The sequence below is a fragment of the Musca autumnalis genome, unplaced genomic scaffold (assembly GCF_047663935.1).
Source record: "Musca autumnalis isolate F117 unplaced genomic scaffold, ASM4766393v1 scaffold_4, whole genome shotgun sequence".
Classification (NCBI taxonomy): domain Eukaryota; kingdom Metazoa; phylum Arthropoda; class Insecta; order Diptera; family Muscidae; genus Musca; species Musca autumnalis.
In genome coordinates, this window is record NW_027411977.1 from 13402581 (window position 1) to 13428424 (window position 25844).

Genomic DNA, 25844 nt, shown 5'->3' on the forward strand with positions numbered 1-25844 from the left:
GGTTGGGGACTTTCCAAAAGCAAAGCCTGGCTATGAAAGTAGAAGATCCCATCTTTACAATGATGTAAACTAGGTCGGCGTAGGTGACCAAATAACGGAGATATCGCAATAGTCGGTAATACATCCCATTTTTCCACTTTTTTGGAAATCACGCTACAGGTCTCAATTTTGATCGGATCGTCACGAAATTTTGAGGGTTAATGGGGGTCACACAGATGAAGAAGCCTATTGATTTTGGTGATGGTCGGATAATATTCAGGGGTCGTAATGGGCAAAAAACTTATTTGGAGAAAAAGACAATGTTTTTTTCCTAATATCTCAGCTCCAATATGGGGTATACCAAAAGCAGAACCTAGCCATGAAAGTAGAAAATATCGATTTTCTAATGATGTAAATTAGGTTCTCGTAGGTGATCAAACAACGAATATATCGCAATAGCCGCTAATAGAACCCAACTTTTTATTTTTGCGATTTTAATTATAATGACGGATATCACACCCTTGGTTGGGAGACCTTCTAAAAGCAAAGCCTGACTAAGAAAGTAGAAAATCCCATCTTTAAAATTGTGCAAAGTAGGTAAGCGTAGGTGGTTAAATAATAGAGATATCGCAATAGTCGGTAATACATCCCATTTTTCCACGTTTTTGGAAATCACGCTACAGGTCGCAATTTTAATTGGATCGTCACGAAATTTTTGGTGTTATTGGGGGTCCCACCTTTTGATTTTTGAGAATGGTCGGATATTATTTAGGGGTCGGAATGTGACAAAAAAATATTTGGAAAAAAGACCAACGTTTTATTTCAAAGGTTATATCTCCCTTCTGTATGAGGTATATCGAAAGCAAAACCTGGCAAGGAAAGTAGAAAATATCACCTTTACAACGATGTGAAGTAGGTTGCCATAGGTGGTCAAACAACAGAGATATCGCAATAGTCGGTAATGCATCCCTTTTTCCATTTTTGTGCAATCACACTACGAAATTTTGATCGGATCCTTACGAAATTTTGGGGGTTGACGGGGTCTAACAGAGAAAGAAGCCTATTGATGGTTGGCATATATCCCAATTTTCCATTTTTTATTTGGGTTGTACTGTCGATGTACTTAAATGCGTTTCAAAAAAATTGACCTGTGTTAATGAAGACATTCAGAGCAAAGGCGCTAAGCTATCCCAATTTTAATATTTTGAATTTTATTAGTCAAAAGCTTATGAACAGGGGTAGTGGTGTAGGGTATCACATAGTCGGCCCCGACCCGACTATAGCCATGGCTCACTTGTTAGTTCTGGAACAGAGCTTAGTCCCAATTTACATTAGGCGAGTTTACTTGCGGCAATTGTCAGTTTGTAGGTGAGAGAGGGTGCTGAGAGGCAAAGGGTTACCATATGCCTCACCTCTCTCTCCTACAAAATGACAATTGCCGCAAGTAAACTCGCCCAATGTAAATTGGGACAATGAATTACAACAACTAAAAAATGTAGAAAAACAACATTGTTGAAAATTAATTGTTAAAGATAAATATTGAATAATAAGGTCGTTCCAAAATTTGTTTCAGAAAAAAAAATAAATACGTTTTTAACATCATCTAAAATAGAACAAATTTGAATCAAAATGTAAATATAACGCATTCAAAACTCTGAAACAGCCCTCAGAATGATCTGTCATTCGCCATTGCTTTTATTTCGATCCATGATTTTCGGCTGGATTCTAATTCCTTCATAAGAGTTATTTTCCAAGAGTTTGTAGGTCTTACTTTTTCTGCTACCTTGAGGATTCCAATCTAGGACTTGATGTCATAGTTTTTGACTATTTTTTTTCTCATTTTCTATTTTCCATTTTCATTTTCTATTTTTTATTATATATGTTATAGCGGCCTTATAGAATGTTATTGGATCGGTATTGCATCTTTGGCAGAGATCGAAATTCCTTATAAGATCAATATGATAGTAATCATACCTTATATATACCTTATCAGTGTATCGTCTCTGCTCTTGCACAACTCGCCTGCTAAACTATCGGCTCCTGCGGCCTTATTATTTTTCAGCGTATTTATTGTTGTCGTACCATGGAATCCTTGATGGAGGCCAATTGTACCCAAGTTGAATTTTGCGGGTGATTACATGGAGTGGGTAATACGTTGTCACTGCGATTTTAGATATCCGTTAGATCACATCCGTGTTAGGTCTGTTTGTACTTTTTGATACGTTTAGTAATCGTGTAGTAATCCGTGTCGACGATTGCATCTCGAAAATTGCTTAATTGCTTAATTAGGGGAATCATTTTTGAGGATAACTTACAAAAATAATTCTTTCCTAATTTCTCTTAAACGGTGTTTTTTCTATTTTATGTGAAAAAATACACCGTTCTGAGCAGGACTGTTTTAGTTCCATGGTTTAATCGTTCATCAATACGCTCTGCCGATCAGCTGTCTTCTCGTTCTATCGTTCTCCGGCTCTGCATTGTTAATTGTATCGCATGCCAGTTAATTCAGATGACGGCGTCACATTATGTATACTTGAATAATGTACTGAATCCTTCCCCGTTGATCGTTCTTCAATCATTCGGTCTGTGCTTTGTGAACTATAATGTACTATATCGAATGATACAGTTCTTACGCTATTTTCAATGAAAAGTTCAGTTGAACTAGTTTGTTCGTTTATTCTTTTAATTGGGGGGTGTGGTTTTGTTGCTTATGGAAGCTGTTAATTTATAACATTAACTTTTATAGATATTGAGAAGACTTGCAGATAATAACGTAGATAGCAACGGTAATATTTGTGAGAATTTCCAATCAAATATGGTGTTCGAAACAAAGCAACTTTATTTGACTGCTTGGCGAATCAACTTCCGTGCAAAATTTTCAACTGAACAGCATGCATGCGGTGGAGATATAACTGCAGCACGTGGAGCATTAACATCACCTTCTTATCCTTCGTCATATCCTGCCAATGTTGAATGTACCTGGACAATAAAAGTTACATTTGGTAATACTTTGCAACTCGAATTTGAAGATCTTGATATGCCAAAGAGTGAACATTGCCATACAGACTATTTGGAAGTGCGCAGATGGTCTAATTACAAGACAATAGGGATATATTGCGGTAATGTGATACCTGAAAATGTAATAAAATCACACGATACCATGAGCTTGGTATTTCGTAGTTCAGAGGCCAGCAGCGGTAAAGGTTTTAAGTTGAAATGGAGTTATGGTAAGGACGATTTTTGGCGATTTTCCAAACAAATAATTACGAATTCTATTTTTCAGCACATTTAAGTGAGTTTATAAATGAAACAAGCGGCTTTATAGAATCCCCACCTATTTCATTACTAAGCAATGCCGATGAGCCGTATGCCTGGCGAATTATGATACCGCGACAACAGTATGTGGGATTATACTTTAATCACTATCGTGATGGTTTGAAGGTAGGAAAATTTAACTATAAAATTTTAATACATTTTCATTGATAATTCGATTAGTGTCGTCGTATATTATTCGAGTTCGATTAGGATCGTATATTATTCTATGGAAGGTTCTGTAATAGGTTTCAGTAGTGCGATTCTGTAACTTTTTTTAATAACGAACCGACATCGGTAGTTAACGAAAATATTCGGTTGAGTTAACGAATGTCCTATTCTGTAACTTTATGTTACCGATTGTAGAAATCGTTAACTCATACCGACGAATATCGATTGGAAGGAAATGTCAAATATTATATTTTAATATTAATTAAAATATATTTTGAAGCTGAAAACATTATTTCGTCGCGAATACAAAACATGAAGCGTTTAAGAAGGAAACAATTCAGACTTTTGAAGGAATGTGGCTCAAATGTGTGTCTTTTGGATGGCTACGGATGCCAGTAATGAAGCATTTCTTAAGATGTTTTTATTGTGTGTGTGATTTAAAAGTAATAAAAGTGATAAAACCACCATTAATCTTTTTAAAAGCGCAGTTGTATTTTTTATTTAAAAGTTGGGATCATATTTTGGGTTGTGGCGCTCTGTATCAAAATTCAGCTGTGATATTTGACATGACTTAAGCCCCTTCAGTGATCGTGGATCCACGTTACCGTCATTTGAGTTTATATATTCACATATTCAATTCACGCCCACATTAAAAGAAATTTCTCATAGCGGAGAGTATGAAAAGTTCGAAAATCCAAGCTTATACGCCATGTTTAGCATTCTGATTGTTAGTGATGCTGGGTTTAAATCTATGAGATTACCACAGAACAAAGTAGGTTATAGTAATACTCTTCACGTGTCACGTACTATTTTATTCACGTCACGCGCCTCCTAGAAAGATAGTGTTAAGGACATTGGTATAGGTCTTACATAGCAGTAACACACTTGAGTTCTTTTGAAGCATTAGCTAACGTTTTTCCTCTTTAATAAGTAAAACAAAGGTTAGCGCAGTCTTCATACGTAGGGTAGTAGCATGGGGCAGCTTCGCCAATGTTGCGCCTTCGCCGATTCAATTGATGCTACATGTAGATCTTCCAAGGGAAAGTTATGAGTTAATCGAAGATCTACAACTTTCTCTTTGGTGATCTTTATGCAGCTTAAATAAAATCGGCGCCGGCGAAAGCACAACAGTGGCGAAGCTTCCCCCTGTTATCCTACATAGTTAACCCTTATGTAAATGCCTTAAAAAGTTTTTTCTCAATAAGGCGGAATTTACCTTGTGTACCGTCTTTATTGACATAGCATATGTTCATACAAAACGCCGTTGTTAAAAGAATTCAGCAAAATATTGCAATAATTTACTGTCGTTAAGACTTAACAACTACTTTTTTTTGGTTGTTAACTTAACAATAATTTTCGGTAATTAACGACAAAATTTACCGACAAAAATTGTTAAATTTGGTTACAGAATAGCACTTACCGAAAATTATCGTTAACTACCGACATTCGTCGTTAATTCTGTCGTTAAGGAGTTACAGAATCGCACTACAGAAAAAACAAACAATTTATTGCGTAAATAATTGCTTGATAAGAACGGATCGCCTCTCATTGCACAATGAAACCCGGAAAATGACGCGAAAGACTTGTCTCAGATATATCCTAACGTTGTTTCCAATAGGGACTTCAAACCTTTGATTTGTGAACGCATTCTCACACTAATCTTCGAACTATCACTGTCAATTTATTCAGCGAACTCAACATTTTCATCATGGTAAAGTAAACGAACAAACAACGTATAAAAGTAATAAACATTTAAAACCGACATCCGGAGTCTGTGACCGCAACCTTAAGAGCTTTAACTCCAAAGCTCATTTTTGACTTAATCGGTGAAAATAAATCAACACTTCCCAGCAAAAAAAATCCTTACTAAATAATGACTTTTTATAGTACTTTTTGGTAGTCACCCCATTATTTTAACAAGGGCATGTCGCGCTGATTTATTAGTTATTCTGTGACCACTAGAATAATTCTGTGGCCACTAAAAGTTAAACAAGTAGGAAAAGCGTTAAGTTCGGTCGGGCCGAACTTTTTATACCCTCCACCACAAATGTCAGCCATTTCGGTGGATTAATGTGGCCACAACCTTCAAAATACCGAAAATCGGAAGGTACCGTTCTATGGGGGCTATATGATGGCGTGGACCTATACCTACAAATTTCTGGGGGAAAGTTTTATACCTCCAACGAAGACTTAATACCAAATTTCAGCCATCTCGGTGTGATAATGAGGCCCAAAAATTTCATCCACCAACGTCAATCCGTTCGGACGCTAAAATGATTTCCACAGACGGACAGACGGACGGACATGGCTATATCGATGTAGAATTGCACGCTGATCAAGAATATATATAGTTTGTGGGGTCTACAATGATTATTTCGAGTAGTTACAAACGTAGTGACGAACTTAATATACCCCCATCCTATGGTGGAGGGTATAAAAATAAGCTAAAAAATTTCTATTTTAGAACAGTTGAGGTGGAATTTGTTTTCAATTTTAACACACTTCATATTTTCATTTTATTTTATTCTGCTGGATTTGATGATGCTAACTTCTGATTTGTAGCCGAACACACTATGCGACACGTACGAACGTCAAGGATTGTTTAAACGCTTACATGTGCACCGCCATGCTGATGGTGAACGTTGAAAACGTAACCCCGGGATTTGTAGTCACACACACTCTGTGCCATTATGGAAGTGGATCTTATTTTGGGAGTCACATCTTTTCGAAAGATATTGCGCCCACTAGTAATTTCAGTGGGTCATCGTATAACTTTTGGACCATGTCAGCAAGCATGAACTTGTCCACGGATAACATAATATCGCTGTAAACAAGACCACAACGAACAGCGCGCTGTTGGTGTACAGCGTTGGTGTACATTTCCAAAGAATCTTCGGACTGACCCTAAACTGCACTGAGACAAAAATTTTGAACTTTTGTGGGGGAGGTAACCTAAGGAGAGGATCATTATAGGTAATTTTAGAAGTTAACTAAATTTGACAAAATATTAGGAGATCCAAAGTTTGGACCAAATTGCTTGCCCCGTTCAAGAGATATCGTGCATACATTTTAGTGAAATTGTTTAAACATTGGGTGGAAATACCGGTAATTGTGGACCGATATTGCCCATTATCGAACGGAAAAAATGCAAAGTTTGGACAAAATCGGTTACTTCCTTTCCCGAACATTTTTTAATTTTTATGGGGGAGGTACCGGAAGGAGTAGACCGATATAACCCATCTTCGAACTTAAACTAAGCTTGGACAAAATATTACGAAAGCCAAATTTTGGACCGAATCGGTTGATTCATTCGAGGACGTGGCTAAATCAACTCCAAATTGTCTGAAACGGATTTCGTCCAAACATACTTGGGTTCAAAGCCATTATTTCGATGAGGCACATTTTGCATAAATAGCATAAATGCTGAGGGCATAATAACTGGTGCGGTTTGCAGCGTCATCGGGTCATACTTCCTCGTCAGCGATGCCATGGACGATTCTAATTATTTTTGCCTGCATTGAAAGATATTGACCTGGGGGATAATAAAATGTTTAAAGTATCTCAAATGGTTTACGTATTATTAACAAAAGTTACATGAACATTTTTCTTAAAATACAACCCTGATTTACTAACACATACATACGTTTAGGATTTTAATAAAACACTTGTTATAATTTTAGAAAATTATTTAAACAATGCTTTATTTATTATAAAATCCTTACAATTAGTTTTTTGAATTTGATGTTCCGTGCTTTCGATAACTTCACAAGTAAAAAGTATTTGCAGCTTCTTCCAACTACTTGCAATACTTCTCAGTTCTCTTTTACTGAACAAGTTTGTTATAGAACAGCATTTTGTAAAATTTTGTACAAATTGCTTATTTTTTTGTTGACCTTTGGACTGTTTAAACTTATGCTTTTTTGTTTGGCTTTAGGTCAGAGTAATTAAAAAACAATTTTTGTTTTGTTTTTTATTTACTTTTTTATTGTTCCAATATTTCATCATCAACAAAATAGGGATGCCCATGTCGACTTTCGATTAATCGATACGTCGACTTTTTGATTTGAAAAGTCAAAAAATCGAAATCGATTTTTGATTTCACATGATGGTAAAACCGGTGAAAGAGTAAAAGTTGTAAACTCTTTCCATATAAATTGTATGGTGTCTGAAGTTAAGGAACGCTTTTCGATTCTTGCTTGAAGATTCTTGCAAGTAAAGGAACACAGTTACTGTAAGTATGACCGCGACAAGAAAAACAAAGTGAAAACTCTGTTCCTTTACGTGCAAGAATCTTCAAGCTTTACCACTTTTTAGTCAAAAAGCGTTCAGACACCATACAATTCATATGGGAGCAGTTTACAACTTTTACTACTTTTGCCGGTTTTACCAGTTTTAAAAGTAAAGGAACAAACCAATTATAATAACGCTAAAAGTCTAAAAATCTGTTGGTAATAAAACCGTATTATCGGTGAGTCGATTTTTGAGAACTAAGTACAAATCATAAGATCGATTTTTGGGTTTTAACTAAAAATCAAAAGATCGATATTTGAGGTCTAAATAAGCTGTGTTCCTTTACTTACCTGAGGTTACCATTTTAACCATTTGTTACCATTTTTAGCCTGCAAAGCGTTCCTTAACCCCGAAAAGTGGCAAAACTGGAAGCAATTTTTAAAAGAGTGAGAAAAACGTAAAGGAACAAAGCTATAAAAATCAAAAGATCGTAAAATCGACTTTTGCTTTCTAATACGTATCAATAGCTCAAATGTCGATTGCAAAGTGATTAAATTTGAGTTTCACTCCGCTTATGTACGTTTATGAGAAGCGAGAACAACATCTAGTATCATATGGTATAATTAGTAATTTACAGTTGCTTACAAAAGTAGTATTAAATACTTCTAGGATCATTTAATTATGGAAAATGTTCGTCGAATCCAAAAAATTATTCCCTTTTTAGGCATAGATATTGAAATAAAAATTGTGAAATTGGGGAAAGGGAACAAATTCCGTACGGAATTTTTATTCATGATAGCCCTGATTATGATATTAGTTGAGTATCAAAACCTGCAAAATAGTACTATTCCCGTTCCGGTATTCCAAAAAGTAGCAAAACTCCCAATGTTACCTCTTTTACTAGTTGTAACATTAAAAAAAGTATTGTCTTCTAATTAAGCTGAAAACAGAATAAACGCTCGGTTTATGTTTTGCGTTACGCGTTGATAAACAGCAACTACATGACAAACATTATTATTATTATTATTATTATTATTATTATTATTATTATTATTATTATTATTATTATTATTATTATTATTATTATTATTATTATTATTATTATTATTATTATTATTATTATTATTATTATTATTATTAATATTATTATTATTATTATTATTATTATTATTATTATTATTATTATTATTATTATTATTATTATTATTATTATTATTATTATTATTATTATTATTATATTATTATTATTATTATTATTATTATTATTATTATTATTATTATTATTATTATTATTATTATTATTATTATTATTATTATTATTATTATTATTGTTATTATTATTATTATTATTATTACTATTATTATTATTATTATTATTATTATTATTATTATTATTATTATTATTATTATTATTATTATTATTATTATTATTATTATTATTATTATTATTATTATTATTATTATTATTATTATTATTATTATTATTATTATTATTATTATTATTATTATTATTATTATTATTATTATTATTATTATTATTACTATTATTATTATTATTATTATTATTATTATTATTATTATTATTATTATTATTATTATTATTATTATTATTATTATTATTATTATTATTATTATTATTATTATTATTATTATTATTATTATTATTATTATTATTATTATTATTATTATTATTATTATTATTATTATTATTATTATTATTATTATTATTATTATTATTATTATTATTATTATTATTATTATTATTATTATTATTATTATTATTATTATTATTATTATTATTATTATTATTATTATTATTATTATTATTTATTATTATTATTATTATTATTATTATTATTATTATTATTATTATTATTATTATTATTATTATTATTATTATTATTATTATTATTATTATTATTATTATTATTGTTATTATTATTATTATTATTATTACTATTATTATTATTATTATTATTATTATTATTATTATTATTATTATTATTATTATTATTATTATTATTATTATTATTACTATTATTATTATTATTATTATTATTATTATTATTATTATTATTATTATTATTATTATTATTATTATTATTATTATTATTATTATTATTATTATTATTATTATTATTATTATTATTATTATTATTATTATTATTATTATTATTATTATTATTATTATTATTATTATTATTATTATTATTATTATTATTATTATTATTATTATTATTATTATTATTATTATTATTATTATTATTATTATTATTATTATTATTATTATTATTATTATTTTATTATTATTATTATTATTATTATTATTATTATTATTATTATTATTATTATTATTATTATTATTATTATTATTATTATTATTATTATTATTATTATTATTATTATTATTATTATTATTATTATTTATTATTATTATTATTATTATTATTATTATTATTATTATTATTATTATTATTATTATTATTATTATTATTATTATTATTATTATTATTATTATTATTATTATTATTATTATTATTATTATTATTATTATTATTATTATTATTATTATTATTATTATTATTATTATTATTATTATTATTATTATTATTATTATTATTATTATTATTATTATTATTATTATTATTATTATTATTATTATTATTATTATTATTATTATTATTATTATTATATTATTATTATTATTATTATTATTATTATTATTATTATTATTATTATTATTATTATTATTATTATTATTATTATTATTATTATTATTTATTATTATTATTATTATTATTATTATTATTATTATTATTATTATTATTATTATTATTTATTATTATTATTATTATTATTATTATTATTATTATTATTATTATTATTATTATTATTATTATTATTATTATTATTATTATTATTATTATTATTATTATTATTATTATTATTATTATTATTATTATTATTATTATTATTATTATTATTATTATTATTATTATTATTATTATTATTATTATTATTATTATTATTATTATTATTATTATTATTATATTATTATTATTATTATTATTATTATTATTATTATTATTATTATTATTATTATTACAACATGCCTGTTCCAGTACCTATAACAATCTACAAATTTTTACTCCGAAAACAATTTTTGTTTTCGAAAAAATAGTAAAAATTTGTAGATTCTTACAGTTCTGGAACAGATCAAATATTACAACAACATCGGTATAAGTATAAGTTTCGAAGTATTGCCAGAGAAGCAACCTCCACAGCCGATATACCTGATGAGCTGCGTATCTTACAGCGAAACAGGTCGCATAATTTGATGGTTGTGTGGCGATCTCTTCGCCTTTCCATTTTCAATTGCAAAATGTTCGATCATTAAGCTCAACTCCAACGGGATATTAAAGAAATATGTATTTCTTTTTTGTAACAAAAATTTGTTTGGACAGCAAATATATAATTGCATCAATTTGCCTTGATCCGCGTTTGAAAGTTTATTCTGTTTTGAGCTTCAGTGTAGCCCACTCTCTCTCTCTCTTTGTCATTAAAATATATATTTTCTCTCTCCCTTATTCTACCAGTTATATGATGGCTATGACAATACAGCACTTCCCGTAGAAATATCATCTTCGCCTTGGTACTTTGTATCCAGTTCAAATGTGGTATATTTCGAAACAGACATCGAAATTCCCAACTATTTTCAATTGTCGTGGAATGTGAGCAACACAAAAGTTGTCAACACAAATACAACAACATCAAAGTGTCATGTTGAAAGTATAATAAAACCCTATGCCACTGAAAATATTTATTCTCCCGGCTTTCCTTCCGGATATAAAAATAATCTGGATTGTGATTGGATTTTTAAACCTTTCTTAAAAACCGATCATGTGGTAGGCGAGATATACCTAGTTAAGCTGGAAGTGACGGATCGTTGTACTGCAGATTACTTAAAAATATCATCGACCAGCGATTTGCTGCAATGGCGAGAAGAGGCCAAACTTTGTGATAGTCCCAAAACCCAATCTGAGCCCTATCACGTTTATGCTGGTAAACCAAATCTAAAATTGAATCTTGTTACAGATGCATCGGGTAGTCGTATGGGATTTGCTGCCAGAATTGGAACAGCATGTGGTTCGAATTTAACCCAATCTGTGGGGTTTATAGAGGGTGATAAAATCATGCGCGAAAGGAGTTGCTTGTGGCGCATAATCGTTCGACCCGGCAAGCGAATACTTCTACAATTAGATTTTGCTTCTTCCATACCTAATAATCCTTGGGATTGTAAAAATTATGCCCTGTTATATGATGGATTTGATGAGAATGCACCGCTGTTACCGCCCGGTAAAATTTGTAATACTCAAAATGTTACGCAACTTCAATTAAACTCCAGCAGCAATTATCTCATAGTAAAATACAGCTTATGGCGGGACGGGTCACCAAAACGTTGGAATCTAACCTATCGTGAGTATTCCGAATGTAACGAAGAGTATCGTTTGATACCAGAAGCTCCCGCTATTAATATTAGCACACCGAATTATCCCAATGTCCCACAACCACATTCCGAATGTGAGTGGAGAATAGTGGCCCCGCGTGGAGAATTGATCGACATAAAATTCCTACCTGGTTTTGACATGAACACCAAATACTTTGACCAAGAGTATGTAGAACTGTTTGATGGTGCCACTGCATTGGCCAAAAGTTTGGGAAAATATAATCGCATGCCACCTCTACTGAAAACCACACAAAATATGTTATATATCCACTATGTGACACATGTCAGCGAACCCAGATCAGGTTTTAAGGTGCAACTTTCCATTGGTAAATGTTGTGGATTATTTACGCGCTACACTGATATAATAACATCGCCCGGTTATCCTCATCCCAGTGGATATCCCTCCCATAGCCAGTGTGATTATGTTGTTAACATACCAACACCTTATAGACTACGCTTAATTGTTCAGGACATTAGTTTGCCCTACAGTCAAAACACACCACAAACCATGGATCATTTAGAAGTGATGCCTATACTTACCACGGATAATGACGCTGATGTTATACCCTCGATATTTATTTATGGCAACACCACAATAGGTTCCCAATTCGATTTGAATGTGAATAAGGTCATCATCAGATTTCGAACATTTGCCAAAACTTCACAATATCGTGGATTCCAAATAAAATATAATCGTTTCGGTGGCCAATGTCATAGGGAGTTTGAAGGTGAATCAGGACCAATAACATTACATTTTCCCATAAGATCACAGTACTCCAGCCATTGCCGTTTGAAAATAACTGTACCTAAGGGTTTGAGTGTACGTATGGAATTTCTAAATATCGGCGATATAATAATGCCCAACGCAAGCAAGTAAGTAAAACAATATATTTTATATACATAAATAAATATACACAAATAAAGGCGGTAATTTCACTGCAACATATAATTTTTATAGCATCCACCCTACTATGGGGGGTATATTAAGTTTGTCATTCCCTTTGTAACTCATCGAAATAATCATTTTAGACCCCACAAACTATATATATTCTTGATCAGCGTCTATTCCGTCTGTGGAAAACACTTTAGCGTCCGAACGGATTGAAGTAGGTGGATAAAAATTTGGTAAAATCTATTGAAGGTAGTAGAACTTTTGGTATTGAAAATGGGCTATATAGGTCCATGTTTTGGTATAGCCACCATACAAATGGACGCGTGACGCCTCGACGTTTTAAGGAATTTTGAAGATATTTGTCCCATTTGATCATCGAATTGGTTGTAATTTCGTATTTTGTGCTTTCAGAGGCTAACAATTATTTCTACCAAAAAATGTTTATATAGGTCCACGTCTTGGTATAGCCCCCACCCCCATAACTTCCCATAAAAATTACGCGTCACTTTAAAGTATGTTGAAGGTATTAGTCCCATTTGATTGGTTGTATTTAATATAGCCCCCATAGGACGGTCGGTATTCTAATTTCGGTATTTTAAAGGTTGTGATCTCAATATCCCATCGAAATGGCTGAAATTTGGTATTTAGTCTTCGTTGGGGGTACAAAACTCTCCACATGAAATTTTTCGGTATACATAGGTCCTTCATATAGCCCCCATAGAACGGTACCTCCCGATTTTTGATATTTTGAAGGTTGTGGTCTCAATATACCACCGAAATGGCTGCAATATGGTATTTACTCTTTATTGGGGGTACAAAACTTTCCACCTGAAATTCGCCTTCATTCGCTCATAGAACGGTTGAAGGTTGTGATCTCAATATCCCACCGAAATGGCTGGCCCCCATAGATCGGTACCTTCCGATTTACGGTATTCTGGCATTTTTGGCCTTAGTATCCCACCGAAATGGCTGAAATTTGGTATTAGATGTACCTAGTAGTTTATATGAGTCTACAAGTCTTTGAAAACGTATCTCCCGATCATCATCAGGCGAGTCCCCAAACTCCATCATGTCGTCGTCAACCGAATAATCAATCAACACGTTCCCGATCAACATTAAACCGCTGAACCCGATGTTGCTATTAGTTTCGTCCCTCCCAATCAACAACAATCGTCATTCATCGAGTGTGTAGGATGTACGATCGATTCGATGAGCATTAACTAACTGCAGCAAAGTAAATAGCCGATAAAAATTACGATCAAATCACACGACGGTCGGTTCTATGCATCGGATTGACTCGGAGGAATCTTCGACGAGATGCCATCACCTCAACAATTATGTGTTTGTCATACTATATTTGTTTAACCATGGGAGAGGCAATATATACCGAATTGGATATAAACTATGGATCTGTTCCGTGTGCCTTTTCTGCATCCACCATATGCCATCATCGGTGAGCTGCAGGACTACTGTGATCATCTCCCAGCAAGATTATTTTGTGTCTCCAACTTCGTCGTCGGCATATGATACATCCCCGCAGTCTCCCCATCAAAGAAAAAACGCAGCATCTAGGATCAAATAAACAGAAAAAAAGCCACCCCTAAAATTTTGATTAAAAGCTTTATCACCATAATTTTGTCGAATGGCGATAAAATATTACGAATATATTGGGAAAATGTTTATCAAACATGAAAATGTTACTAGAAAGCGATCGATAAACGATTTCAAACAAATAATTTATTGAAATTTAAATATGATCAAATAATTTTATCGAATTTTGTCAATATGACAATTTTTTTGATCGCCGGAAAATCGGTAAATATTTGATTGAATCTTTGAATTTCTTTATCAAATGGCTACAATTTTTTTTCTGTGTATTGCGGTTCAGTGCCCGAAATCGCATCCTTCCCGCAATGGAATTGCAACGTAATAAGTTGTAGACTTTATGAGCCCAAAGTAGACTTCATGGTCGCCGCGATCCAGGAAACAATTTCACAGCCATCTGTGATGGTTATAACGTTTTGCGGAAGGATCGTACAAAAAGCGCAGGAAGAGGACTTGCCAAGTCTGAGGTTGACTCTTGCGATCTATACATGGAATCGAAAAGTGTGGATCGACCGATGAAATGTTGTGCCCTGCATCACATAACCGGCATGAATTCGCTTTTGGAAGGTAATAACCGCCTGGTGCTGTTGGCAATTATCAGATGGCTATAGCGCTGGCCGAACAAATTGATAAGAGGAGATTGCCATAGTCAGACAATAACCCGCCCTGATAAATTACGTGTCCTGGCAACCCGTCATTTCACTTAGTTCAGATTCTCTTCCAATCATCGTATCCGTTAAAAGATCACCCGACTTCATAACCTCGACCGTCGTACTTTTGTGAACCATGGAAAAGCTGGTTGGCAAGGTTTAACCCGTCATTGCACTTGGTTCAGATTCTCTTCCAATCATCGTATCCGTTAAAAGATCACCCGACTTCATAACCTCGACCGTCGTACTTTTGTGAACCATGGAAAAGCTGGTTGGCAAGGTTTAAGATAATTTATCAATCACTGCTTCAGACAGCTGTTCATTCCCTCAGATTCTCGGGTAGCAGAGAGAACTTTCCGGACCATCATTACACCTGCAGCCGCTCGTAACATACCTGTTGATGTAATACCCTACTATTGAAGTCAACAGACTAGTAGGAGAGCATAAGCGCAAAAATTGGCTAGATCACCTGAAGCAATACAACATTGGTACAGGATATTGTAATTGTGGGCAACGGTTAAAGCACTCTCGAAGCTGGCTAAGAAGGATGATAAAAATGATGTTACTTTACTGTTACACACGGCGTGTGTTATTTTTACCGGCAGTTTATGGAGCACCTCGGGAGTGATACGGCGAAGAGGAGCGTGCTATACCGGATAAGAGCCCTCCTAGCAGAGGATGTAACACCACAATACGATGAGTGATGTTGCAAATGTCATCCGGAACATAAAATCATCCAAAGCGTTGGGCCTCCACAGAATCTCAATGGTAAAGCTTAAGCAAGTGGATGAACAAGTGTCCTCAATCTATCGTTAGTCACCCATATTGCACCAGAAGCATGGAAAGTAAGTAGGGTGATTTAGCTTCTGAAGCCAGACAAAGCAGAGGCAAATCGTACAAACCGATCTGTATTTGTCACAAGGAGACAAGTTTCTAGACGCGTGGATTCCGGAAAATGTACAGCACCACAACAGCATTAGATGCCATATCCGCACATATCAGTCGAGAACTGAACTATAACAGACAGTGCGACCGAACAGTTATGAACCATAACATGACCTATAGAAAAGTCTTCCCTCCCATTGGATAATCAACTATATGTGTGGGCCCCAATTGTTTGTGGAATTCAGAAATAAGAAGTCGAAGACCTGTAGATTTTCTGAAATTCCACGTCCCTTAGGGGAATATGAAAATGTCCGCCGCTAAATCTACTAACACACTATTCACCACCTGGATGGCTGAAATTAGGCACCCACTGATGTTAGGTGTAACCCCCAAGATGTTAGGCGTAACATTCAGAAGCATGTTTAAGTCGTCCGCGCGAGCCACATCTATTTACGATAACATCAGAAATGGGAACAAATTACGAAAGTCGCTGGCAAAGAAAAAAAAAACATCCGCTCCTGCGGCCTTATTTTTCTTCAGTCAATTTATTGCTGTTTTTTTAAATGTGTGCCAAAATTATGGGGATAGTGTAAGATGGAACCGACATCATTATGAGTTCTATAAAACGATTCATTCTCGACTTTTCGACTCCTTAACATTTATTTTAAACACATGCATTGTGCCTTCCCAGATTAGTTAATAAACATATTATTATATTTTCATCTAATTTCAGATCCGTTGAGTTTCGCATTTATAATGATCACGATATGCAATCGTTGCTGCGAACGTTCAATGTTATTAACTACGACCCAAATACGATAATAAAATCCACCGACAATACAATGGTTGTTCAAGTACACATACCCGCGATGATGTCTATATATAAAAGTCTACAAGCTCATTATTATTCCGATAGCGTATCTTACTGTCCTCCGAATATTGATGAAAGTAAAACCGAGGGACATATTGAGATAAGCAATTGGGACCCACATTTCAAGGAACCCTACTATTGCAAAGCCCAAGTCAAATTAAATTTTTTCCAGACAATTGTTTTCAACATAAGCCGACTTGAGGTCAAGTTTCTTAATGCTCAAGCAACTTCTGGTCTAACGCCACTGTTAAGTTTTCATGATGATCAAGTAAATGCAAACTATAGAGAAAACCTAACCCAGGTCCTGTATCCACAAACACAAAGACTGGGCTATTGGATATTGATGCAGACCGATAATCAGCAAATACAAAGGTTATCCATGTCGTATCGTCGACACGCTTGTGGCGGCAATTATGTGGTGAAAAATGGCTTAACCCTGAAGCAGCCGGAAATACGAGAACTCAATTATGGAGCCATAATGTGTATGTGGTCTTTGACCAGACCCTTTAATGTGGGACGCATGGAATACCGATTGGTGGGTAATTTCAGTTTTAGCGATTCATGTGATCGTGAATTCATAATGATCAAGGAGCAGAGATGGCGTTCCGATCCCCTGATTAAGTTCTGTCGCGACACTCAGAATGCCTCAGTTGATTACAAATTAACAAATAGTGAGACAATGGTGATATATCAAGCTGAGAATTATACCTTCCCCAGCACTCAATTTTATATTGAAGCAAAAAAAGCTATTACCTGTGGATCGGAGACAGTGATAACTGAAGAATACGTTATTGTGCAGGTGGATCGTCATACGTATCGCAATAATGAAGAATGTTCCTGGATCTTCAAAACCCGCTTATGGTTATATCTTCAAGTGAAATTTTATGGGCGTTTCTTTATTGAAAATTCGGAAAATTGCACTCGAGATTATTTGGAAATTCAACGTATGGAAGATGGTGTCTGGATTCCGGATGTTCGCTACTGTGGTCGAGATTCGCCACCAGTTTATAATGCAAGATCTTCTCAAATCCAAGTGATATTCCGCACGAATGCCAATGTCACGGCAGATGGATTTTCCTTTCTCGTTCTCAGTCACTGTTCGCTGATTGTGAATGTTACCAGTTCATCAGTGCAGCGTATAGGCAGTCCACAACCAATGGGATATCGCAATCAACGTATGGAATGTGAATATATTTTCCAAAGTAATGAAACCAAGAAGTTGATTAGCGTTCGCGCCCTTACCGAAGCTTCTTACAATTCGTATCTAGGGTTTACGGATACAAGGAGAACTCAAAATTCGGGCATATGTTTTACCATCTACAAGCAGGATAATTCAGCTAAAGAATTACCTGGTAATAGACGCTGTGAAAACGATTTTGAAGAAAGAGCCTACAAATACCTAAGGTTTACCACCACCACAAACGACATCGGGATCTATATGATTGAATATGGGTTTGACTCATGTGGTGATAATATAACCACAAGTCCCTACACTATTTATCCATTGAAGCATGAAAGCCGGAATAGTTATACGGATAATATGAATTGTGTGTGGTATGTCACAGCACCTGAGGATCATTCCATAGTGGTACGTTTTAAATATTTTGAGACGGAGGCATTTTATGATCATCTGAGTATCTATTCTGGACGTGTCATACTCCGTGAGAAACGTGTTATACAACTGACGGGTAATCTAACATCGCCGGGCCCAACTGTTATTGTAGATCACAATGAAGCAGTCATCAATGCCATCTCAGATGCCTCATCCTCAGCCAGGGGTTTTGAGGCATTGATAGTCTTCGTTCGGAATTGCAACGAACGCATTTCGCTTACCGTTGGAAACTCTCCAGTTAATTTGGCACGTAACTATCGCTTGAACGACTCTGGTGAAGAGTATATGTGTTTGTATCGCATCAGTGCTCCGAAGGGGTATCGCATACGTGTGGACATTAAAAAGCTAGCAATCAACAATGGAACACTGAATTGTTCACATACTGGCGAGTCGGGACGATGTAGTGCCGATTCGACTAATTGCAATTTTGTGGAAATTTTCGATAGTATTGAATCGAAGACATCAATGGGTAAATTCTGTCGTACCAGCAATGCCACGCTAATCAGTTCATATAATGAGGCAGCGTTAAACTTCATAGCCTCTAACGTGGGACAGCTTAGCTTTGAAATTATTCTAACTATGGAGAAAAGTATATGTGGCATTGTAGAAGAATATACCTTGGGAGAGCGAGAGGTAAGTACATATATGTACATAGTGTATACATATGTAGTTTATAACTAGTAGGGTAGATACCATATAAATCAGAACACAAATAAGTAAGTCATATACATAGTCGGACACCACAGGCCCGTCGGGTATACCCTACTTCATTATCCCTGGATGCTAGCTTACCAGTTTCCTTTTCATTATCGCAACATTTTCAAAGATTATAGAACACCACATTAGTCCATAATTGTTTCTTAAAATGTCATTAGAATTTGTAATGAGCATAGGGACCGACGGACGGACGGAAATAGGAAAGAACCTCTCCGAAGAGTTTTGTACCAAAAGAGGTTTCAGGCAAGGATACAGCCTTTCGTGTGATCTTTTCAACATCCAAGGGCGGGAAGACTAAGTTGATGGTGTCGACGCGCAATGCGTCCATTGAGATCGGACCAACTGTTGAAGTTGGTTCTTATCATTTTGAGGTAGTAAAAGACTTCGTATACCTCGGCACCGCCGTAAACACAACAAACGACATCAGTTGTGAAATACAAAGAAGAATTGTATCAGTCAACAGATGCTACTTTGGCTTAAGTAAGCACTTTAAAAAAAAGCCACAACTCGTCAAACAAAAATAACGCTTTACAAAGCGCTGATACTACCCGTGCTGATGTATGGTTCCGAAGCCTGGGTACTTGCGCAAGCAGATAAGGCAGTGCTTGGCGTGTTTGAGAGAAAAATTCTTCGAAAGATCTACGGAACAATCTGCGTTGACGGTGAATATCGACGTCGTATGAACCACGAGCTGTATCTGCTATACAACGACATCAATATAGTTAAACGTATTGAGATGCAGCGATTGCGTTGGCTAGGCCATATCATAAGAATGAGCGATGATGAACCCGCTAAAAAAGGCGTATAAATTCGAGCCAAATGGCGGTGCACGCAGAATTGGCAGGCCAAAGAAACAATGGCGTAAACAAGTGGATGAAGAAATGACAAGGCGCGGTATTCCAAAAAGCGAAGCAGGAAACAGAGAGAATTGGAGATTTTTCATAGTTCGGTCCATGGAACAAATGTTCTGTAATGGGCCAGCTAAGTAAGTAAGCAAGTATCTTGCTTTGGTTCCTTTTTACTGTAGCCAGGCTTCGGAACCACACATCAGCACGGGTAGTATCAGTGTTTTGTAAAGCGTTATTTTTGTTTGACGAGAGGTGGCTTTGTTTTTAAACTGCTTACTTAAGCCAAAGTAGCATCTGTTAGCCAATATAATTCTTCTTTTTATTTCACAACTGATGTCGTTAGTTGTGTTTACGGAGGTGCCGAGGTAGACGAAGTCTTTTACTACCTCAAAAGTTATGGGAACCAACGTCAACAATTGGCCCGATCTCTATGGACGCATTGCGCGTCGAGACCATAAACTTAGTCTTCCCGCCGTTTACCGCCAGACCAACTTTAGCAGATTCTCCTTCCACATTCATAAAGGTATCTGTTACTTATTTTACTGATCGTCCCATGATGTCTATATCATCAGCATAAGCTAGTAACATGTGACTATTTATGTAGATTGTGTCACTTCTTTTGACGTTTGCCTCTCGAATAACCTTTTCCAGCAGGATATTGAAGAGATCACACTAGAGGCTCCTTGCCTGAAACCTCTTTTGGTACAAAATTCTTCGGAGAGGTTCTTTCCTACAATAACTGAGGATCTCGTGTCAGTTAAAGTCATTTTACAAGGCCGAATGAGCTTTGCGGGGATACCAAATTCAGACATGGCCTGGAATACCTTTGAACGTAGTGGCTTGTCGAAGGCTGATTTAAAATCGACAAACAGGTAGTAGGTGTCGATCTGCATCTTTTGGGTCTTTTCCAGGATTTGCCGCAGGGTAAATATCTGGTCAATGGTAGACTTGCCAGGTCTAAAGCCGCATTGGTATGGCCCAATTATTTCGTTGACCATAGGCTCGTGAGCTACGCGTTGCTACGGATTGTAAAGTAGCCCTATATGCCGCATTTTTGTCTTCGGTAGCAGCACGACACTCCTGATCATACCATGGATTCCTTGGTGGAGGTCTCTGGTATCCAAGTATGGATTTTGCGGCTGTTTGCATGGAGTGGGCAATGCTTTGCCATTGCGCTGATATGTTATCGGGAAGAGGAGTGCTTTGATTAAGCAATTGGGCTAGTTGAGTGAAATACGCCTTGGCTGTCTGTTGTGATTACAGCTTACCGACGTCTAACTTTCGTGTTGTGTCTGTTCGTACTTTGTTTGCTACGCTTAACCGGGTGCGTACCTTTACTGCAACTATTTAGTGGTCCGAGTCTACGTTTGCTCCTCGGAACGAGCGCACATCCAACACGCTCGATGAGTGTCTTCCATCTATCAGAACGTGATTAATTTGATTTCTTGTTTTCTGGTCTTTGGCATTAAAATCGCCTAAAATAATGTTGATGTCATGGGAAGGACAACGGTCATATGTTTCTTCTAAGCTCTCATAAAATATATCTTTGGTCTGTTCGTCCTTGTCTTCAGTGTGAGCATGAGCGCAAATAAAGTTGATGTTAAAGAATTTTGCTTTTATTCGTATTGTAGCAAGTCTTTCATTTACGGGTGTGAAGCTGGAGACCAGGTGTTTTAACATCCGACCAACTACAAATCCGCAACCAAACTCATGCTTTATGTCATGCCAGCTATAATACAGTGCGTCACCTTTATGTGTTGTTGTGACGCCTTTCCCATTCCATCGTACTTCCTGTGTGGCAGTAATGTCGGCCTTGTACTTTCCAAGTACATTTGCCAATGCGTAAACTGCACCTTCTCTATAAAGTGTGCGAACATTCCAGGTGCAGATTCGCAGATCATGGTCATTAAAATTTTTGCGGGGGTCGTCAACTTTAGAGGGATTTGTTTTTCTTTTTTTTCATAGTAGGCTGCTTTTTCTAGGGGAGGGTTACTAACCTGGCGCCCAAACCCAAGTTTTTAACGTTCTTATGGGTGAACGGCACATGTTAGCTCACAACCTTTAACGGGCGTTAAAGGCAGCTCCCCAGGTGACACCACGGGGAGGTCAGTGTCAACTTGAGATGAGAGGGGGACCAAGATAAATCCTGGACTTTGCCATGTTAAAGCCGGTCAGGACCGTTCCTTGGTATCTCTCATCCCCTACGGCACACACCAAAGCAATATAAACTGTATAAAACCATCACATACCTCCCGGGATTCTCAGAGAGACTGTGCAAAATGAACATTTACAATAAGGACCAATATCAAATAGCATTAAAAACAAATAATAAAGTCGATTGTATGTTTAGTCAAACAAAATCTAAAATTAAGAAAGAAGACAAGTGCAATGTTGTATATAAAATAACATGTAATGGGGACCGCACTGACTTATGCATAAAGGTATATGTCTGATCGACTAAAACAAAACTAAAAAATAGACATTCCGGACAGAAATCCGATCAAAAAACTGACAAACCTTTTGAAGAAAAGACAGCGCCAGCAGATCATTGCACATTAACAGGACACAGACCAGACACAGACCAATGTTGGCATACTATCACAAGAAAATAACTATAAGAGACGATTCACATTAGAAATGCTACACATAATAAATTTACCTTAAGAAAAACGGATTTATTATAAGACTGACATAGACCACTGTGCTCACATATATAGAAACATATGTCGTTCATAAACACAGACGTAAGAAAGCTTTGATGGTGACATTAGAATCGAATAGCCGCATCTCATTTTCTTGCATTTATCTGACCATTATCTCAGAAACGATTAGGAATTTGGCCATACTGTCTTTGGCAATATTGTAGCCCTAAACTAGTAGAAGTATATTTGAAGAGACCACATAAGAAAAACTCCATCTAGGGCATCAAAATCGATAAAATATAGAAAATTTTACATAATTTCTGAAATTCTGCTCAGTATCAGCTAAACTATTGGGAGTTAAACCAAGTAGCCTTATGCAATAATATTCCAAATAAAGTTCTGAGCAATTCTTCAGAACACTCTGAAAATCTAAAATGCTTACTTCATGTTGTTTCAGGGGTATTTTGCATCATATCTTTTACAACACGTATTTCAAACACAGTTCACACCAACAGTTTACTCTCGTATTTCGGATTTCACCACATTAATGACTTATTAATTAAATGGTCGTTGAGAAATATACTGAAAACAACGTGATGTCATTTTACAACAATGACATGCTCTGAAGAGTTGTATATTACATTCCATCGAATATTTTTCCGAAAAAAAAACATTAATAAAAAATAACGGGTTTGGAGATATGGTACGAAATGTATACAACTTATGGAAATTTTCGATATTTTATAAAATTTGAGGCAATAAATGTTGTTTTTCGAGTTAACTATTTCTCCAAATATTTTATTCTTCGCATTGCACAGTGGTGGCACTTACATGGGAAGGTGTGACAAAAATACTTCTAAATAATATATCGAAGTGAAATTGTTATCAATGGGTCATAGTGGCCTAAAAACATTCTAAGTAAAATATTGCGGTCCTAGGCCAAAATTTTGTGAGGTTGTCATGTAATGAATTATTCTGAATTCAAATATTTTACTGTTACCAACACACTTTCAACCAAATTTGCTGTTATCCGGTACGAAAATCGTGTTTCAGCACATTGCCGCATCCCTTCGCGGCTGAATGTGTGCTGAAACACGATTTTCGAATGCTTTGACTTTTGACTTATAGCCGGAAGAACATGCATCTTAATGAATTAAGCCAGAAATCCTCTTATGTGACGAGGCCTTTAGAACAGTACAATTTTTTTCGGAGCCGAAAATAATGGGTTGGGGTCTATGTATGTTTGGACGAAATTCATTCCAGACAATTTGGAGTCGATTTAGCCATATCCGTCCGTCCGTCTGTCTGTCTGGCTGGTGCGCACGATAACTGTCGAACGGATCAACCGAATCGAAACAAGTTTTGCAAATTTTGCGCAAACTTAGTTTAAGTTCGAAGATGAGCCATATCGGTAAACCTCTTCGGGTACCTCCCCCACAAAAGTTTAACATTTTTTCTATAAAATGGTGTGAACGATAACTCTCGAAGGGAGCAATCGATTTGGTCCAAACTTTGCACATCGTAAAACTTCTACCAGCCATAGGCGATGGTCCAATATGGGCTCTATCGGTCCGCTACTTCGGGTACATTCCGAACAAAATTTCGGAAAAGTGCAGTTTAAGACCTCCTCTCGAAACCCTTTGATTTTACTTGTAACAAATTGTAGTCGCTGCCCCCCATTACGACGGTACAAGTTATTGCAGGAACAAGTCCACCTTCCTGTTTTATGTTCTCGATCGGTATACTTAACGGGCCAAGGTATTACTTGTCAGCTTTGCATATATCTAACCTAGCACATATGTCATTAATGAGAGTATCCGACTCCAAGATCATTAATCATCCGTCTACATTGCGGTCTTTATGCCTTCTGGACGAGGTGGAATTTCAGAAGGGTGGAGGTCTAACCGCTCTGTTTCTCTCTTCGGGTTTTCGATTGGCAAATATAGCCTCTAGGTTTGCTACTGGCGCCAGGATTGTAATCGACATTTACCATTCGTCTCTGCTGGCATCTTTGCCTTGCTTCAGTAGCGCGACCATCCTGAAAACTTTTCTGGCTTCTGGTTGGATGATTATAAATTGAGGATACTTTTGAATTACTCAACCTCGGGTTCATAGTGCTGCTTAAGTATTATCAATGAGATTCGTGCAAGCCCAACGCTTGTATATGCAACATCCGTAATCGTAAATTGCGATAGTACCGCAACGGCTAAGAGGTCCCTTATACGGCATAGCACCTCCTCTTCGGCATATCATTCTCTGTGTGCTCCATAAATTACCAGTTAAACTAACAAGAGCCACTTTTCAGATCTGTCACTGTCACTTTGTGAAAAGTTAATAGACCATCCGATCCGCAGCCCACAATATACTTAATCTAGTGCTAATGTTGCATTGTTTCGGGTGGTCTAATCACTTTACCGTTTATGTTCACCTACTGGCCTGAAGCTCATTACGTTTATTTGCTTATAGTTCACTTGGCACAACTCTAGCTGCAAATGTAATGATATGCGGGAAGCGGCGATTCTCTAAAACCTTCCATGGTTCATAAAAGAACAGCGGTCAGAAATTTTATAATGAGATGGTTAAAAAGAGGACGGAATATATCAAGTTCATGATGAGCATTGAAGTCCCCTAACACCGGGCGTTTATTACCTTCCAAAAGCAATGTTGACTTCATGAGTAAATTATGTGTAGGTTTTTAAGGATTTGGCACATAAGCTGCCTCGCCTCGTTTAAATTTGTATTATTTTATTTCCTTTTTATTTTGCTTTGACAAAGCGCTAGGTTTTTTTTCATTTGCCTTAATTGTCAAATAAATGTCAAATCAGCAGTTTGAAAGATTTTCCACTTCTTACGAAACGAAAGCTGTGTTCCTTCACTTACCTGAGGTTATCATTTTTACCATTTGTTACCATTTTTAACCTGC

General features: G+C 35.3%; 2 protein-coding genes across 2 annotated transcripts in view; one reads left to right on the forward strand and one right to left on the reverse strand.

The window, feature by feature from the left end:
- The window catches only part of LOC141404301 (gonadotropin-releasing hormone receptor-like), a 262725-nt gene that overhangs the window by 14502 nt on the left and 222379 nt on the right, over nucleotides 1–25844 (reverse strand). The window lies entirely within an intron of this gene.
- Nucleotides 1–25844, forward strand: part of LOC141401835 (cubilin homolog) — a 30472-nt gene that overhangs the window by 1843 nt on the left and 2785 nt on the right. The window contains exons 3-6 of the mRNA XM_073982355.1: nucleotides 2726–3206; nucleotides 3263–3420; nucleotides 11289–13072; nucleotides 16965–19347. Of these exons, the coding sequence (XP_073838456.1) occupies nucleotides 2726–3206; nucleotides 3263–3420; nucleotides 11289–13072; nucleotides 16965–19347 (4806 nt within the window). The remainder of the gene's footprint in view (nucleotides 1–2725; nucleotides 3207–3262; nucleotides 3421–11288; nucleotides 13073–16964; nucleotides 19348–25844) is intronic.